The 18,672-nt window shown below is 38.5% G+C and overlaps 1 protein-coding gene across 1 annotated transcript; it reads left to right on the top strand.

Annotated features, from left to right (window-relative positions):
* The first annotated feature begins 348 nt into the window (after positions 1-348).
* LOC128696478 (large ribosomal subunit protein mL44) lies at positions 349-17,803 on the top strand. The gene is given in 8 exon segments (XM_070094674.1): positions 349-442; positions 2,139-2,207; positions 2,210-2,258; positions 8,334-8,591; positions 11,392-11,476; positions 13,226-13,378; positions 16,138-16,288; positions 17,466-17,803. Coding segments are annotated over 8 exon segments (1,041 nt in total). The 5' UTR covers positions 349-360; the 3' UTR covers positions 17,660-17,803.
* The last annotated feature ends 869 nt before the right edge of the window (positions 17,804-18,672 follow it).

Genomic DNA, 18,672 nt, shown 5'->3' with positions numbered 1-18,672 from the left:
AGTCATTAATGCCATCATTGGCTCTCCTTTCGGCAAGTATTGCATAGACGGGGGTGTCCAGCAACTCGACCCAGTGGCTAACGAGTCGGTTTGGAGTTTTAAGACTCTCTAATCGCGGGTTCTAACCCCGTCCATGGTATGGTTTGTTTGCAATTGTGTCATTAAGATTTTGTGAGTCGAGTCTGGAATGTAATCTGCTGGGAGGTCCGCTCCTCAGTCCTTGCTGCTGCTGGCTTAGCAGATATGATAATTCTATGTAACTGTGTATACCTGAATAAACTTACTTAATAGCATCAGCAAGTCGGGGTGGATACCGTGTAAGCTGTCAGTGGCCTTATAAACCCAACAACAACAACACCAATGTTTGCTTCTGCTCGTGTCGCAGCTAATTTTGTGCCATGTTCTTCTGGTTTTGCTTTAAAACGGAATATTAGCTCAACAGGTTAAGTATTTTGAATGTTTCACGATCTCTTAGATAATTAACGGAGCTTAAACTTTGTTATTAACCCAAGTTAGTATTAAAAAGGGGCTCCTCCAGGGATGTTCCTCCATGCCGGTGAGGGGCTCTTGATCCAAGGGCTGTATAATCCTCCGGGTTTAGCGCTTCCCCCTTGATTATAATAATAATCTTGATCCAAGGAACTCGACCTCATTTCCCTCTTCATGGATCGAACTTGAATGCCTTCCATTACCTCAAGCGCTGTATAGCCCCTACGAATTTAGCGTTCTCCCATAAATGTAATACTAGAACTTATCGGATGCCTGCGAGACGCTCTTGTTCGGGGTTAGTAATCCAGAATAACCCAATAAAACCACAGACATCAAACTGTGGGGTCTATTTCTGTCGGGGTCCTTTAATTATCTCCACCAGGATGCGACCCACACCAGCCTGCTAATACTCAGGTGTCTACATACTCCTAGGTGAACAGTGGCAGCAGGTTTATGGAAACGCCCAGGCGCTGTATAATCCTCCGGGTTTAGCGCTTCCCCTTGATTATAATAATAATTTGGAAACGCCCGCCGATCAAGGGAGGTTCCTTGACGCTGGTGAGGGGCTCTTGATCTAGGGAATTGGTTCTGTGCTCTAGTTCCCTGAATTGAGCCTGAATGCCTCCCATCCCTCCCCCCACATGCGCTGTATAATCCTACGGGTTTAGCGCTCCCCCATGATTATAATATGGAAACACCCAGTGTTTCCACTTGAGAATTAATTAAGTTAATTTAGGCACAGGTACACATAAGTGTGTTGAGGCCACTACCAATTGGATCTGTGCTCATGGCTCTGTTGATAGCATCCTCGGTAAATGCACTGAGGAACTGGGATTGATCTCTGGCACGGATGAAATGACACAAACACAAATACTTTATTTCTCTTCTGAAGTATGATATATTGTTAGGCACAAAAGACAGCCACTAGCATGTGGTGCAGTTCAGGCAAACTGATCCTAATGCTTAAAGACTACTTAAGAACTAGACAGATGGGGAAATTTTCTTATACTTGCTGCCTCTGTACATCCGGGGTCCCAGACTATTCAACATCTTACCACAAGATGTCAGAAACATGGCTGGAACAAGTGTAGAAGCCTTCAAGAGGAAACTGGACAAGTATCTTGACCAGGTGCCAGATCAACTAGGCTGTGATGGATATGTGGGACAGCAGGCCTCCAGCAGCAACATCCTGGTTGACCAGGCAAGCACCAGACAAGCCTGGCCTATGGCCAGGCTCAGAGAGTAGATAAACTCTCGAAACTCTCAAAGGTATATCAAAGGTATACCTAGCAGTAAGTAAGTACCTGGGTATAAGCCAACTGTTGTTGGTTGCATCCTGGGGAAGAAGATTAAAGGACCACAATGGAAATCATTTAGACAGTCCCCATTATCATCTTCACTCTGTCAGACACTTCTGAGTCATAATAGGGTAGCCTTTTTCTAGTCCTAAGATACTGTATGGACACAACTGCAGCTATTTCCATTTAATCCTCATGTATTGTGAGGACTTTACTGTTGAATATGTTTGTATTGGTAACCTAGCCAGTATTATTGCATTTTTGCATTTTCATATTTTAAGTGCTGTATGAAAGATATTTGCTTCTTAGAGTGAAAGCAACATTTATAATTTAAAATAATTAACTTTTCAGCATGCGCTTTGGGAATAAGATCTCGCTGGCATGCCCCATTTCGGCGTGAATTACGAAGGAGGCAGAAACGGAGAAGAAAGGGATTGCACATAAATTTAGACGCTCAGAATTTATTGAGTGGTAAGTAAACTATTCATGGAATTACACATTTGTAGTTACAGGGGTAGAACTATTTTGGTGGTGTCTTCTAGATAATTGATCTTACCTGTTTATATTTTTTAAATGTTTAGTGATTGTAAGACATACTTCCTCCTATAATACATTTGAAAACTGGATTTAGTATGCATGCATACAATTCAGTATCTTGATCACTGCTGCAATTAAGCAAGGTAACCCTTCCCTGCAATAGCCCCTGCCCCCTTTCAAAGAAAAAACAACAGTAAGATTGTTTTAGAAATGTTTCCCTGCCTTCACCTCTTTCTCTTAGGCTCTTACTGATCCAACCCTCAAACTTCCTCAAGAGCTGTAACATAATACACAGGAATCACACTAGAAACAAGTTCTGTAATTCTGGTATTCATCATGTTCAAATGAATTTTTTTAAGATGTGCAAGACACATGTGCAACACCTGGGTGTCTTTACTGTGGAGACATTTTGCCTACAAGTGGCTTTATTTATCCAGTACAGAGAACAATTCCAGAGACTGTAGAAGACATGAAGAGCTTGTTTGAGGTGATCAGTCCCTCATCCATGATAAATCTATTGGAGACAGTGGAAGACTGAGGTAGTAGCTGACTTCCACTATCTCCAGCAGGTTCATCAAGGTTGAGGGATTGATTACCTCAAACTTCTTCTTCTTGTCTTCCACTGTCTCCAGTATCTTTCTCTACATTGAATGGTAAAGCCACTGGTTGGCAAAAATGTTTCCATAATGAAAATATCTAAGTGTTGCTCATATGTTTTATTCATCTGCTTGTCAGTTTTGTATACTATTAATATATAAAATGAATGTCAATAGAAACTCCATGCAAATAACTGGACCAAAATTTGGAATTGTGCTGTACTAGAAACTGTATAATATTAAGTTCAAAAGAAATCTAAAAAGACTATGCATAATTTTAGTTCTCAATTGTTCATTTCTGCAGTATGTGTTTACTGTAACTGTTTTGCATGATGGTAGGATTGCTGGTTTCTTTTTCTGTCTCATAAACACGCTAGATAACAGGGATATCTTGCTACTCCTACTTACACTTTGGTCACACTTCACAGACACGCACATGCATATATATATACACATCTAGGTTTCTCTCCTTTTTCTAAATAGCTCTTGTTCTTCTTTATTTCTTCTATTGTCCATGGGGAAGTGGAAAAGAATCTTTCCTCTGTAAGCCATGCGTGTCGTATGAGGCGACTAAAATGCCGGGAGCAATGGGCTAGTAACCCCTTCTCCTGTAGACATTTACTAAAAAAGAGAAGAAGAAAAACTTTATAAAAGTGGGATGCTTGAATGTGCGTGGATGTAGTGCGGATGACAAGAAACAGATGATTGCTGATGTTATGAATGAAAAGAAGTTGGATGTCCTGGCCCTAAGCGAAACAAAGCTGAAGGGGGTAGGGGAGTTTCGGTGGGGGGAAATAAATGGGATTAAATCTGGAGTATCTGAGAGAGTTAGAGCAAAGGAAGGGGTAGCAGTAATGTTGAAGGATCAGTTATGGAAGGAGAAAAGAGAATATGAATGTGTAAATTCAAGAATTATGTGGATTAAAGTAAAGGTTGGATGCGAAAAGTGGGTCATAATAAGCGTGTATGCACCTGGAGAAGAGAGGAATGTAGAGGAGAGAGAGAGATTTTGGGAGATGTTAAGTGAATGTACAGGAGCCTTTGAACCAAGTGAGAGAGTAATTGTGGTAGGGGATCTGAATGCTAAAGTAGGAGAAACTTTTAGAGAGGGTGTGGTAGGTAAGTTTGGGGTGCCAGGTGTAAATGATAATGGGAGCCCTTTGATTGAACTTTGTATAGAAAGGGGTTTAGTTATAGGTAATACATATTTTAAGAAAAAGAGGATAAATAAATATACAAGATATGATGTGGGGCAAAATGACAGTAGTTTGTTGGATTATGTATTAGTAGATAAAAGACTGTTGAGTAGACTTCAGGATGTACATGTTTATAGAGGGGCCACAGATATATCAGATCACTTTCTAGTTGTAGCTACACTGAGAGTAAAAGGTAGATGGGATACAAGGAGAAAAGAAGCATCAGGGAAGAGAGAGGTGAAGGTTTATAAACTTAAAGAGGAGGCAGTTAGGGTAAGATATAAACAGCTATTGGAGGATAGATGGGCTAATGAGAGCATAGGCAATGGGGTCGAAGAGGTATGGGGTAGGTTTAAAAATGTAGTGTTAGAGTGTTCAGCAGAAGTTTGTGGTTACAGGAAAGCGGGTGCGGGAGGGAAGAGGAGCAATTGGTGGAATGATGATGTAAAGAGAGTAGTAAGGGAGAAAAAGTTAGCATATGAGAAGTTTTTACAAAGTAGAAGTGATGCAAGGAGGGAAGAGTATATGGAGAAAAAGAGAGAGGTTAAGAGAGTGGTGAAGCAATGTAAAAAGAGAGCAAATGACAGAGTGGGTGAGATGTTATCAACAAATTTTGTTGAAAATAAGAAAAAGTTTTGGAGTGAGATTAACAAGTTAAGGAAGCCTAGAGAACAAATGGATTTGTCAGTTAAAAATAGGAGAGGAGAGTTATTAAATGGAGAGTTAGAGGTATTGGGAAGATGGAGGGAATATTTTGAGGAATTGTTAAATGTTGATGAAGATAGGGAAGCTGTGATTTCGTGTATAGGGCAAGGAGGAATAACATCTTGTAGGAGTGAGGAAGAGCCAGTTGTGAGTGTGGGGGAAGTTCGTGAGGCAGTAGGTAAAATGAAAGGGGGTAAGACAGCTGGGATTGATGGGATGAAGATAGAAATGTTAAAAGCAATGGGGATATAGTTTTGGAGTGGTTGGTGCAATTATTTAATAAATGTATGGAAGAGGGTAAGGTACCTAGGGATTGGCAGAGAGCGTGCATAGTTCCTTTGTATAAAGGCAAAGGGGACAAAAGAGAGTGCAAAAATTATAGGGGGATAAGTCTGTTGAGTATACCTGGTAAAGTGTATGGTAGAGTTATAATTGAAAGAATTAAGAGTAAGACGGAGAATAGGATAGCAGATGAACAAGGAGGCTTTAGGAAAGGTAGGGGGTGTGTGGACCAGGTGTTTACAGTGAAACATATAAGTGAACAGTATTTAGATAAGGCTAAAGAGGTCTTTGTGGCATTTATGGATTTGGAAAAGATGTATGACAGGGTGGATAGGGGGGCAATGTGGCAGATGTTGCAGGTGTATGGTGTAGGAGGTAGGTTACTGAAAGCAGTGAAGAGTTTTTACGAGGATAGTGAGGCTCAAGTTAGAGTATGTAGGAAAGAGGGAAATTTTTTCCCAGTAAAAGTAGGCCTTAGACAAGGATGTGTGATGTCACCATGGTTGTTTAATATATTTATAGATGGGGTTGTAAGAGAAGTAAATGCAAGGGTCTTGGCAAGAGGCGTGGAGTTAAAAGATAAAGAATCACACATAAAGTGGGAGTTGTCACAGTTGCTCTTTGCTGATGACACTGTGCTCTTGGGAGATTCTGAAGAGAAGTTGCAGAGATTAATGGATGAATTTGGTAGGGTGTGCAAAAGAAGAAAATTAAAGGTGAATACAGGAAAGAGTAAGGTTATGAGGATAAAAAGATTAGGTGATGAAAGATTGGATATCAGATTGGAGGGAGAGAGTATGGAGGAGGTGAACGTATTCAGATATTTGGGAGTGGACGTGTCAGCGGATGGGTCTATGAAAGATGAGGTGAATCATAGAATTGATGAGGGAAAAAGAGTGAGTGGTGCACTTAGGAGTCTGTGGAGACAAAGAACTTTGTCCTTGGAGGCAAAGAGGGGAATGTATGAGAGTATAGTTTTACCAACGCTCTTATATGGGTGTGAAGCGTGGGTGATGAATGTTGCAGCGAGGAGAAGGCTGGAGGCAGTGGAGATGTCATGTCTGAGGGCAATGTGTGGTGTGAATATAATGCAGAGAATTCGTAGTTTGGAAGTTAGGAGGAGGTGCGGGATTACCAAAACTGTTGTCCAGAGGGCTGAGGAAGGGTTGTTGAGGTGGTTCAGACATGTAGAGAGAATGGAGTGAAACAGAATGACTTCAAGAGTGTATCAGTCTGTAGTGGAAGGAAGGCGGGGTAGGGGTCGGCCTAGGAAAGGTTGGAGGGAGGGGGTAAAGGAGGTTTTGTGTGCGAGGGGCTTGGACTTCCAGCAGGCATGCGTGAGCGTGTTTGATAGGAGTGAATGGAGACAAATGGTTTTTAATACTTGATGTGCTGTTGGAGTGTGAGCAAAGTAACATTTATGAAGGGATTCAGGGAAACCGGCAGGCCGGACTTGAGTCGTGGAGATGGGAAGTACAGTGCCTGCACTCTGAAGGAGGGGTGTTAATGTTGCAGTTTAAAAACTGTAGTGTAAAGCACCCTTCTGGCAAGACAGTGATGGAGTGAATGATGGTGAAAGTTTTTCTTTTTCGGGCCACCCTGCCTTGGTGGGAATCGGCCAGTGTGATAAAAAAAAAAAAATTATAGTACTACTTAACCCTTTGACTGTTTCAGGCCCCTCTCTGAAACTGTCATTCTATGTCGCTCAATTTTTGAAAAAAAAAAAAATTATTTTTTCTTATGAAATGATAGAGAATCTTTTCCCGATGGTAATGACACCAAAAGTTCGAAATTTGGTCGAAAACTCGTGGAATTATGCTCCCGCGAAGTTAGCGGTCTCGGCGACATGTGCGTATCGGCGATTTCGCCGACTTTGAGCCCAATTTTCAGCCAATTCCATTGTTCCAGTTGACCAAACTCATAGCTATTTCTTTAGAACTCCATTTTATCTATCAGCTGAGCACAAGAAACCTCCCATTTACTAATTTGGACTACCCAATATGGTGGTCAGAAATTGGCAATTTGGCCAATTTCACACAAAATAAAAAAGATGCCAATTTCAAAATAGGATCCAGAATAAACAAGGTAGACATTCGTGGCACTAAAATAACATATGCTCTGTTCATTAGTCACATCTCTAGGCCCCTCTTATATTATTATTGCTTTCTATTTTGATTTTTTATTCATACAAAAAAATACAAAATTTACTGTTATGCAGACGACTGCATTATTGTAAAAATGGTATAAATAATATCAGTGCACTAGTGAAAGAATATTAGACTCCCCAGTTGACGTGTATTGGACGTGTGGTGTGATTTATTTACTCTTGAACATTGGTAAAAATCGAACATTTCCGCTACTTTGAGCTCAGTTTCAACGTCGTTTTCATCGTAAAAGTAATGAAAATCATCTCTATTTCTGTAATATGTTTTCCATTTTATCAACTAAGACCATGAAAACGCGAATACAACGATAAATACTATACGAAAATACACCTCAAAGTCGGCGTTTTATTCCAAAAAAACGATCAGAGTTTTTTTTTTCTCATTACGCAATGTGTGCTGCAGGATTTCTTTTATGTGGTGCACACTGACCACACAGACCCATTCTCTCACATGTGGGCCTACCAGCTTTCTCCCACTTGATTTGAAGCCGCTAGAATTATTGAGTATATATACGTCAGAAACATTGGCTCGTAAGACGTATTTATACGTCGAAAACAGTCAAAGGGTTAAAGAGTTGAATGAAATTAAAAACATGCATGAACCACTTTGCTGAATAACAGAAATTGCTTACTGAAGTAGAGTAATACTGTAATAGTTATTTGGGGTAACCCTTAATGAAGAGTCTAATGATGTATCATAATTTATGCTCTCAATTCATACTTATGTTCATCTAATCTTACCTGGTCACCTCAGATTACCTTTCCATTTCCTGCACTGTCTACAGTATTTTTTCTCTCCATTGGATTGACACAGCAATAGGCTGGTAGAATGTCTCCATTAATAAAGATGTCCAGGTGTTACACATGTCCTATTCATCACCTTGTCAGTATTATATATTATATACCGTATGTATCTGATAAAGTGAATGATGGTGAAAGTGTTTCTGTTATTTTGGGTCACCCTGCTTCAGTGGGAGACGGCCAGCATGTTAAAAAAGAAAAGTGTATCATTAATGTAATGATAATCAGATAAAGAGTAGTTTTAATGTTAAAATTTTATTAACAGGAATTATGAAGCTGAACTGTTTGCATTTGGCAAGAGACTGCATGAAGAATTTGACAACTCTCTGTTGAGGGAGGCCTTGACTGACTCCTCTTATATTGCTCAGGAGACTAGTTGTCAGCAGGCACTTGGTGTCACTATTCCTGCTCTTGAAATGAAAAGCAACACTGAATTGGCAGCAGTTGGTGAAAAAATTATATCAGATTATTGTGCAAAATATTTGAGAGCAACTCTTCCTTTATTGCCAGAGGAAGGTATAAGGTACTGTAGTTAATTCTTTTGTAAACAAAAGTGTGCATTTTTTAAATATAAAATTTGAAAAAAAAAAATATTATAGAATCTCTGCAGTAAGTGCCCTTATATTTCTACTAAGTTATCAGCTTGAGATCATTGCATTTTGAATATTGGGTATTCTTTCCTTTCTTTCAACACACCGGCCATATCCCACCAAGGCGGGGTGGCCCTGAAAGGAAAAATGAAAATTTCTCCTTTTACATTTAGTAATATATACAGGAGAAGGGGTTACTAGCCCCTTGCTCCCGGCATTTTAGTTGCCTCTTACAACACACATGGCTTACGGAGGAAGAATTCTGTTCTGCTTCCCCATGGAGGTAAGAGGAAATAAATAAGAACAAGAACTAGTAAGAAAATAGAAGAAAACCCAGAGGGGTGTGTATATATATGCTTGTACATGTATGTGTAGTGTGACCTAAGTGTAAGTAGAAGTAGCAAGACGTACCTGAAACCTTGCATGTTTATGAGACAGAAAAATGGACACCAGCAATCCTTTCTTCTTTCTTTCAACACACCGGCCGTATCCCACCGAGGCGGGGTGGCCCAAAAGGAAAAACGAAAGTTTCTCTTTTTGCATTTAGTAATATATACTGGAGAAGAGGTTACTAGCCCCTTGCTCCCGGCATTTTAGTTGCCTCCTACAACATGCATGGCTTACGGAGGAAGAATTCTGTTCCACTTCCCCATGGAGGTAAGGAAATAAACAACAAGAACAAGAACTAGTAAGAAAATATTAGAAAACCCAGAGGGGTGTGTATATATATGCTTGTACATGTATGTGTAGTGTGACCTAAGTGTAAGTAGAAGTAGCAGGACATACCTGAAATCTTGCATGTTTATGAGACAGAAAAATGGACACCAGCAATCCTACCATCATGTAAAACAATTACAGGCTTTCGTTGTACACTCACTTGGCAGGACGGTAGTACCTCCCTGGGTGGTTGCTGTCTACCAACCTACTACCATGTTGGGTATTATATATGACTAAATTAAGAAGAGTGCTGTACTTTTGTCATGTAAACAGAATGGATATATATTGTAAATTTTGCATTATGATAATGAGAAAATACAGCATTGCTAGGGAATACACTAGAGTAATGTCGGAGAAAGCATAGAATACACTGATGTAAGAAACAGCTTGAGATACACTAATGTAGGAAACAGCATGTGATAATACTAATCTTTATTTCTACAAGTACATGATACAACTATTACAGACCTGCCTGACATTGTTAACATGCTGTATAGAAAGTCCCTGATTATGAAGAGCATTTCTGGCAACTTAGGTTAATCTTGTCCCCTAGGATGCTACCCACAATAGTCGGCTAATACCCAGGTGCAAACTTACTGTGAGGTGAACAGAGGCAGCAGGTGTAAGGAAACATACCCAACATCTTACCCATGCTGGGTAGATCTACGTAGATCTATGTTCATTCGCGTAGCTCTTCGAACGTAGATCTATGTTTTTTTTACATGCTTTCAAATGGAGAAAATCAAGGTCGGAGCACTACGCGTGTAAGCGTAGATCTACGTTTGGACAATTTAAGGGTTAAATGTTTATTTATCTATTACTAATTGTACTGTGTATATTTGTTGTGTGTATGTAAAACTATAATTAATCTCTATAAAATGTATTTTTTTTGTGAATATTTTTGGGTTTCTGGAACGGATTAATTGTATTTACATTATTTCTTATGGGAAATATTGCTTCGAATTTCAAACGTTTAGACTTTAGAACTAGCTCCTGGAACAGATTAAGTTCAAAATTTGGGGTACCACTATACAGGGAAATAGCATGGGATATACTAATGTATGGGAAACAGCATGGGATATGCTACAGCACTATAGGGAAACAGCATGGGATAGAGTATTGTAGGGGAAACAGCATGGGATATACTAATATAGGAGAAACAACATGGGATATACAGTGGTACCCTGAGTTTCGAACTTTCTTCGTTCCAGAAGGCTGTTTGAGTGCCGTTACCGAACGAATTTGTTCCCATAAGGAATAATGTAAATTAAATTAGTCCGTTTCACACCCCCAAAAATACACTTACAGAAGCACTTACAATAATACATAATTGGTCAAGTTGGGAGCAGTTTGAAACTCGGGGTACCACTCTACTAATGTAGGAGAAACAACATGGGATATACTAATGCAGGGGAAACAGCATGGGATATACTAATATAAGGGAAACAGCATGGGATACACTAATGTATGGGAAACCATATGTAATACACTAGAACAATGTAGGAGAAATAGTGTGGGACTTATTAATATAACAGTGGAAAAGAGCCTGGCATCCCCCATATATATTACCCAAGAGGACTGGGGTTGTTTTTATCATATAGTATGTGATATTACATGTACAAGCATATATATACACACCCCTCTGGGTTTTCTTCTATTTTCTTTCTAGTTCTTGTTCTTGTCTATTTCCTCTTACCTCCAGGGGAAAGTGGAACAGAATTCTTCCTCCGTAAGCCATGTGTGTCATAAGAGGCGACTAAAATGCCGGGAGCAAGGGGGTAGTAACCCCTTCTCCTTTATATATTACTAAATTTGAAAGGAGAAACTTTCGTTTTTCCTTTTGGGCCACCCCACCTCGGTGGGATATGGCTGGTACGTTGAAAGAAGAAGAAGTATGTGATATATTATATATGATTTTATTATAATTATTGGCTGCCTTACACCTCTGGCAGCTTATGTGTTTTTGTAATGGAAGCACAAAGAACAGATTGTTAGATAAGTTTTTTATTTTTTCAGAGCGTTAGTTGAGTATTTATCATCGGAGAAAATTACGTCTGAAATTGGGTTTGGCATTGGGCTCAAGGATCTCATTCTTTGCCAGGTGAGGGAAAATGAATGATTGTAGATTTTTGTCATACTTCATTATTGTCATCTCCCTAATATAAGAACGTCTTTAAAAACCTGATGAAGTTAAAATAATAAAATTGCTGTGCAGCATATTTTTATTACATAAGCATCAGTAAATTGTTCATGAAACTAGATGTTCCTTCTCACTGCCAGTGAAAGTCTTTCAATTTGTGTTAATGTTATGAGTTTTTTGCCTTTACAAAATTATCTCTCTCAGACAGTTGCCAATACTGTAATACTGTAGCAGCATTTTTGACTCATATCCATTGTGCAGGTTGTAACTAAAACATGCCATTGCTGTATCAATCTAAGCAGATTTATTTTTTATTCACCTTATTCTCAAATTGTGTTTTAGAAAATCCTGGAGGTGCACAAAGATTTACACACAATCTTCTGTAATTCTAGACTCCATTACAATTCCCATTCTAAAAAAAATTAAAATTCAGAAATTGTTTCTACTCAGTGCTATATGAAACGTTTTTTTACTAAAGATTTAGAGATTGAAGTGTGACATTTTCAGCAGTGACCAATCAATACAGCAGCTTGTCATCTACTGGAGAGGAGCTATCACACTTATGAGAGCTTTGAAACTAACTGCTGTGGTTTGTAGTTTACGTTTCCCCAGAATGCGACACTCATTCTCAAACAACATAAACCTCAACCTTATAATTCAAAGTAGATGAGCCTGAAGTTCTTTAAATATTTATTAATTGCTAAAATTGATCTCTAAAGTAGGGGACTTCTGCAGCTTCCATCTGCATTTTCCATGAATTCCATTTCCAAATTTACTGTTCATTGGGCTTTTATTGAAGGTAATCATTGTGATCAGCAAAGGTTTGACTAATGCACAGATAACTCGCACATAGGAGAGAGGAGCTTACAACGACGTTTTGGTCCAACTTGGACCATTTACAAAGTCACACTAACAAAAAAGGAGAGGAGGAGGGAGTATATATAGGCCAGCAGATAGGGACGGGACAAGGGAGGTAGTAGGAAATGAAGAAAAGTAGTGGTAGAGGTGGTAGTAGTAGTAGTAGTAGTGGAGTCAGTCAAAGACTTAGAAAGAGAAGCACAGCAAGGGAGCTAGGGGCCCACAAAGGGTAGGAGCAAGAACACAGAGAGGGGGGGAATATTAATGGACCAAATACCCAAGGCAGAAGAATGAAAACCCAAAGGAGAAAGAGGAAAGGGGAAGAGATAAGGGGGAAAAAAGCATCAGGTTAAGTCACGTGTGTTCTGAAGTTTGGAGGATTTTACAGTGTAATGGGAAAGGAAGGCATCTACAGAGACAAAGCCAGAACTAAGATTCATACAAGGAAAGTTGTGTATAAGGGAGGATTCAACCAAATGGCCACTGTGAAAGTAAGACATAGGGTAGACAGTTTTAGCAGAAGACCAGTCAGTAGGATGACTGTGATCTCTGACATGACAGAAAAGAGGTTTGACCAAACTTTTTTAACCCTTAAACTGTCCAAATGTAGATCTACGTTGACGTGCATAGCGCTCCGATCGTAGATCTACATTTTTTTTACATAAGAAAGCATGTAAAATTGGACGTAGATCTACTTCCAGAGTGCTACGCACATCAACGTAGAACTTTAACATTTTTTGTGAAATATAAGAAACCACACTTTCTTTATAGTATTTATCCCATCTGTTTATATCCTTGAAAAGAATATTAAAGCCAGTTATTAATTCAATTTGCTATCACATTTCTTGGCAGGAGTACCCTCCCTCATCCCTAACAGCAGCAAAGAGTTTTCAAGCAGTGGTGGGGGTATTAAATGCTTCAGCAGGACTTGGTCGCTGCCAGGTCTTTGTTCGAGACTTCGTTGTCACTCAGATAGTAGGAAAGGATCCCAGCGAGATATGGCAGGTTAGTAATTTTCAGTCATTGTCCTTCAAGCATGATACATCATGTGCTACGCTATAAAGGCAGTTCATAAATTTTACAAAACTGATATGCACAGATTCAGTGGTTACCATACTATAATATAGTACTTCATTTTTTAATAATCTTGCCAATAATTTAGAGAAAAGGTTGAGAGGGTTATTAACCACTCTAGTTACCAGACAATATCTCTGAAAGTCATAAGTGTATCAGTGCTGTTGGTTTATTTTAAATATGAAATTTTACTGTTTTGAAAATGTTTATATTTGCTTCAGAAGTTTACTGATTCTCTCTTCATTACACATGTACATTTGTACAATCTAATCCCCAATATGCTGACAGGATAATGTTCTCCACAGGGCTAACAATAACAAAGAATGATCTTTTTTTTTTTTTTCAAAAACAAAATGTTCTGTTTAGTATGAATGTTATTGGCTCACATAATTTCAAAATTTATTGTTCATCTTGAGTTTAAATATCTTACCTTTCCGACCATACTGCTGCAGCAAAGCCCCCAGCCTAGCCAGCAAATATTATCTCTGAGGGTGGCTATAAACCTGAGCAGGTATTTAATGTTGATGAGACAGGTTTGCTCTGGAAGAACATGCCATTTAGAACACTTGGTAAGCAAGAGAAAAATGCTCCTGGATTCAAGACTGTAAAAGACTGTTTTAATCTGTTTCTTTATGGTAATGCATCAGGTGACTTTAAATGTGAGCCCATGCTTGTTTATTGCTCCAAGAATTTCTGTGCTTTACAAGATAAAGACAAAAGCATGTTGCTTGTTACTTGGAAGTCCAATGCCCTAGAATGGGTGACTGAGGCCTTTTTCATGGAATGGTTCACCATCACTTTATTCCTGAAGTGAAGATGTACCTGTCACTTCAAAATCTTGCATTCAGGGTTCTTCTCATTCTTGATAATTGTTGTAGTCATCTCCATGGGCAAGTGGAACAGAATTCTTCCTCCATAAGCCATGTGTGTCATAAGAGGCGACTAAAATGCCGGGAGCAAGGGGCTAGTAACCCTTTCTCCTGTATATATTGCTAAGTGTAAAAGGAGAAACTTTCGTTTTTCCTTCTGGGCCACCCCGCCTCGGTGGGATACGGCTGGTGCATAGAAAGAAATAAAGATCTTGAACTCCTGGAGGATGTGGAGCCTGGTGTCAAGATTGCCTTTTTTTACCTCCAAATATGACATCCTTGATACAACCACTGGATTGAGGAGTTATCAAACCATGTAAGTGCCACTGCACACACATTGTGGTGCAGAAGCTAATTCCAGCAATTGAAGAAATGAACAGTGGAGTGCCAGAGTTATGGCACAAATTTAAAATTGCAGAAACACTCCCCTATGTCAAAAAAGTAGTACTGTAGGATCATATACCAAAATTAACAAAAAATGCTGATTGAAGAAAAATATTGCCTAGTGTAGTGAATGATTTTACAGGTTTTCCATCAGTAGAAAATCAAGTTCAGGAAATTTTTGATCTGGCAAGAAGAGTACCAGGTGAGGGATTTAAATATATATGGCCAGATGACATCAATGAACTCCTAGAAGGTAGTGATGAGGAACCAATTGCAGAGGAAATATTACAGGAATTAAATTCTCAGATGGAGAGAAAATATGAGATGAAGAACCTGAGCCTGAATGACCAATGTTGACTGCAGGAGATACCTGAGTTGCTGCACACTATTTGCAAAGTTGCATACTTGAAAAGGACCATGACTCATCTTGAAGCATTGCTATAAAGTGCCTTATTAACTGATGTATGAAACACTGCAGTGTAAAACAAACCAGCAGCATATGACAGAATACCTGAGGACTTCACTGCAGCAACCAACTGATGAAACTGATCAGCATCACAAGATCTCCCAACCTTCAACATCACATAATCAGCCATCAACCTTGACCTAGTAGGGCCACAGCCACCTTCTCCACTCAGTTCAAGATGTTAAGCATCACCAACCTGGACAGTAGCATGAGAGCATATGGATACACAAAAGGTCTAGGAACTAGGCCCCAAAAGGGTATACAGAAGTACATATGGATTTATATGTACACTTCACTTATCTTTTGCAAAGAAATTTGTTTGATATGTCTGGTACATATATTATTAATGAAAAGAAGTTATCTTGACATATCACAGGTTATTATACTGTCCTCTGTATTCATCAATAACTGGGCAATTAAGCACGTGTTCAAGATAGGGCTGGCCATATACTTTGCATTTGGTTTGATCATCATGCATTTGTCTGCCAAACGGCCAGAAGTACTTGTAACCTAGCCTAACTCTGGTTACTGTATCAGTCAGTCTGTTCACATTGCAAGTAACAAATACTATACAATATTAATGTAACCATTTTTATAGTTACTAGAGTTCAGGTATTTCACAGACGATCCTCATTAATAAAATTAATTAGAAAAAGTATTTTTGAAAGAATTGTGATAGTAAAATTTTTTTTGAGTTTTTCAGAGGGGGTGAGAGGCACAACCTTATTTTTCCCATTTGTTTTTACTGCATAACTCATGGAAATCATTGGTAGTGCAGGTTTCAGGAACATAACCTGTACAATTTATGAATGCCACTGCAATAATAATAATAATAATAAAACTTCACACTTTCAAACTTCTTTTCATTAATTTTACAATATAAAGAGAGCATTCATTCTGTCTTTACAAGTATCAATGATGCAAAATTCAGCATATACTATACTGAAAAAATATTTACCTTTTGATTTCAGATTGAACAGCCACTGGAGCTGCTTAAGGATATTCTGGCTCGAAGTGGCTATGCAGAGCCTGAATCAAGACTAATGTTTCAATCTGGAAAAAACACTATTCAAGCAGTGTATCAAGTTGGGGTCTATTCTAACAAGACCTTTTTGGGCTCAGGTGAGAATAGAGCTTCAATCATTCTGTTTCATGTTTCTTTCAACATCAATCCCCTTTTAAGCTTAGCAAAGTAGAGACAGTGCACCAAGGCTTGAAGAATCTAATGATAAGACACCAATCCTCAAGTGATCTAGAAACAGAAGAATTTCATAATTTAGTCCAGCAAGGGTTGGAGGAAGGGTTTGATGGTTTTAAGTGGTAGAGGAATAAGCATCAAGCAAGTGTAGTGGCTTTTGGGATTCGACTTGCTGTTAGAGTGTAAGCAAAGCAGCTGATGAAGGGATTTAGGGAAAAATCCAGTTTGAGAAAGAAGCAAGAAAAGGTAATATGATGAGATTGAAATTAAAATGTGGAAAAGTAGAGAGACTTAAGAAACTCTGAGGGAAAGTGAATAAAAAAATTTTGATCTGGCAAGAAGAGTGCCAGGTGAAGGATTTAAAGATACATAGCCAGATGACATCAGTGAACTCCTAGAAGGTGATGATGAGGAACCAGTTGCATAACTGTTAATGAAAGGTTAATAAGGTTACTTATTTAGCAGTTGCAAGCACAAAAAAGAATGGATTATTATGAAATGTATGAACCCGTGGGGTGATGGTCACGTGCTGGTAAACAATGGCACATTGTGAATGGTGCGGGAGACTGGCTTTGTGTGCGCGGTGACGGGCGGACGGGTACCGGACGGTCGCCTAATCACAAGTCCAATCACGAACCACGAGGCTAAATTTTGCCAAAAAAACTTGCTGAAAGTCAGATTTCACCAAAGTTGATGCCGACGAAACTCGGGGGTCCACTGTATATATGTTGCTTTTCAGTTACTTATGTACCTGTGAAAAAAAAAAAAAGTGGAGAATTAGCACTTTTTTTACTGATGGGGAGCACTTCATGGCTTCTTATAGGCTTTGCCGACATCACTATTTTTTGTGCTTTGGGGCCATTATTAAGTAAAATTAAGGCTTATTTTAGGGTAATGGTAAACAGTGGATAACTAAAACCGTGGAAACTGAATCCGCAGATATGGGAGTCCTACTGTACTGCTTTTGTGTGTGCTTCCATTGTATTAGTACATATTTTGTATCATTTCTCTCCATATTGTATATTATTGGATTTTATTCTCTTTCAGGTTTTAGTGCTTAGTTATGATTATAATAATAATAATAACAATATTCTCTTTCAGGTTATGGTGAGACTATAGAAACAGCTGTGGAACAAGCAGCTCATGATGCTTTGAGAAGACTTTTCCACATAACAGAGACCAGTGACCCTCTACCATTTGGCAAAGATGCTGATAACATTGTGCTTAAAGACAAAACAAATGTGTATATAAATGAGTGGATAATTAATAAAACACAAAACATTATAAATTGCTAGTATAAAATCATTTAATATTTTTGTGTATGCTACACGCATTTTGAATTTTCATTTTATATATAATAGATAAACTACCATAAATTTAATGTTGATGCACTGTTGTAATTTTCCGTCTCACTATTTTTCAGGTCATCATTCATCATGAACATTGTAAAGCGTGCAGCAAAACAGTAATTTGATAAAGAATACAATAGTACCTCGAGTTACAAACTTAATTCGTTCCAGAAGGCTGTTCGAGTGCCGATACCGAACAAATTTGTTCCCATAAGGAATGATGTAAATTAGATTAGTCTGATTCAGACCCATAAAAATACACTTACAAAAGCACTTACAAAAATACACTTGCATAATTGTTCGAGTTGGGAGCTATTCGAAACTCGAGGTACCACTGTAAGGCCATAGTTCTTGAAGATAGTTTTTATTAATATTGTATTCATTGTAGTAGTAGTCACTAAGCATATTATATGAACATTTTATGAAGTTAGATGTACAGTCATAGGAAAAAAATTCTTCATGCCTGAAGCTGAACTACTGGAATGAATCTACAGGTTACTGGAGCCTGCTTAAGGCTCAGCACAACTTCAAGTAGGCATGTATTGGGACTTTCGACTGTAACTATTCAGTACTACAAAGTTGATAAAAAATGAAAATATTTAATATACAGTTAAATATTACAGACTACAAGTACTTTATTTGTTTTTATGTAATATAATGTATGAGTAAATTTATTATCATGCTTGTTTACATTGTCTCTCCTTGGGGCACCGTTAAACAAGTTAGCCTCAGCCTGAGACTTCAAACTCGAGAGGACGTCTCTGTGCAAAATGGTAACTGTTCTTGATGTATAAATAGAAATAAAAAAAAGATTTTAAATTGTAGTTTGTTTATGCTACCTGGAAAGCTAGACACTGACACCATAGGATTAAACTTGATTATTTAAACAATGAACGTGGGTACATTATGTTGCTCAATACGTATGTTAATTTTTTTTTCCTCAGACCAGCCATATCCCA

The sequence above is a fragment of the Cherax quadricarinatus genome, chromosome 47, assembly GCF_038502225.1.
Source record: "Cherax quadricarinatus isolate ZL_2023a chromosome 47, ASM3850222v1, whole genome shotgun sequence".
NCBI classification, from domain to species: Eukaryota; Metazoa; Arthropoda; class Malacostraca; order Decapoda; family Parastacidae; genus Cherax; species Cherax quadricarinatus.
The sequence above is the reverse complement of the archived record's forward strand: the minus strand, read 5'-3'. Positions and strand labels throughout refer to the sequence as shown.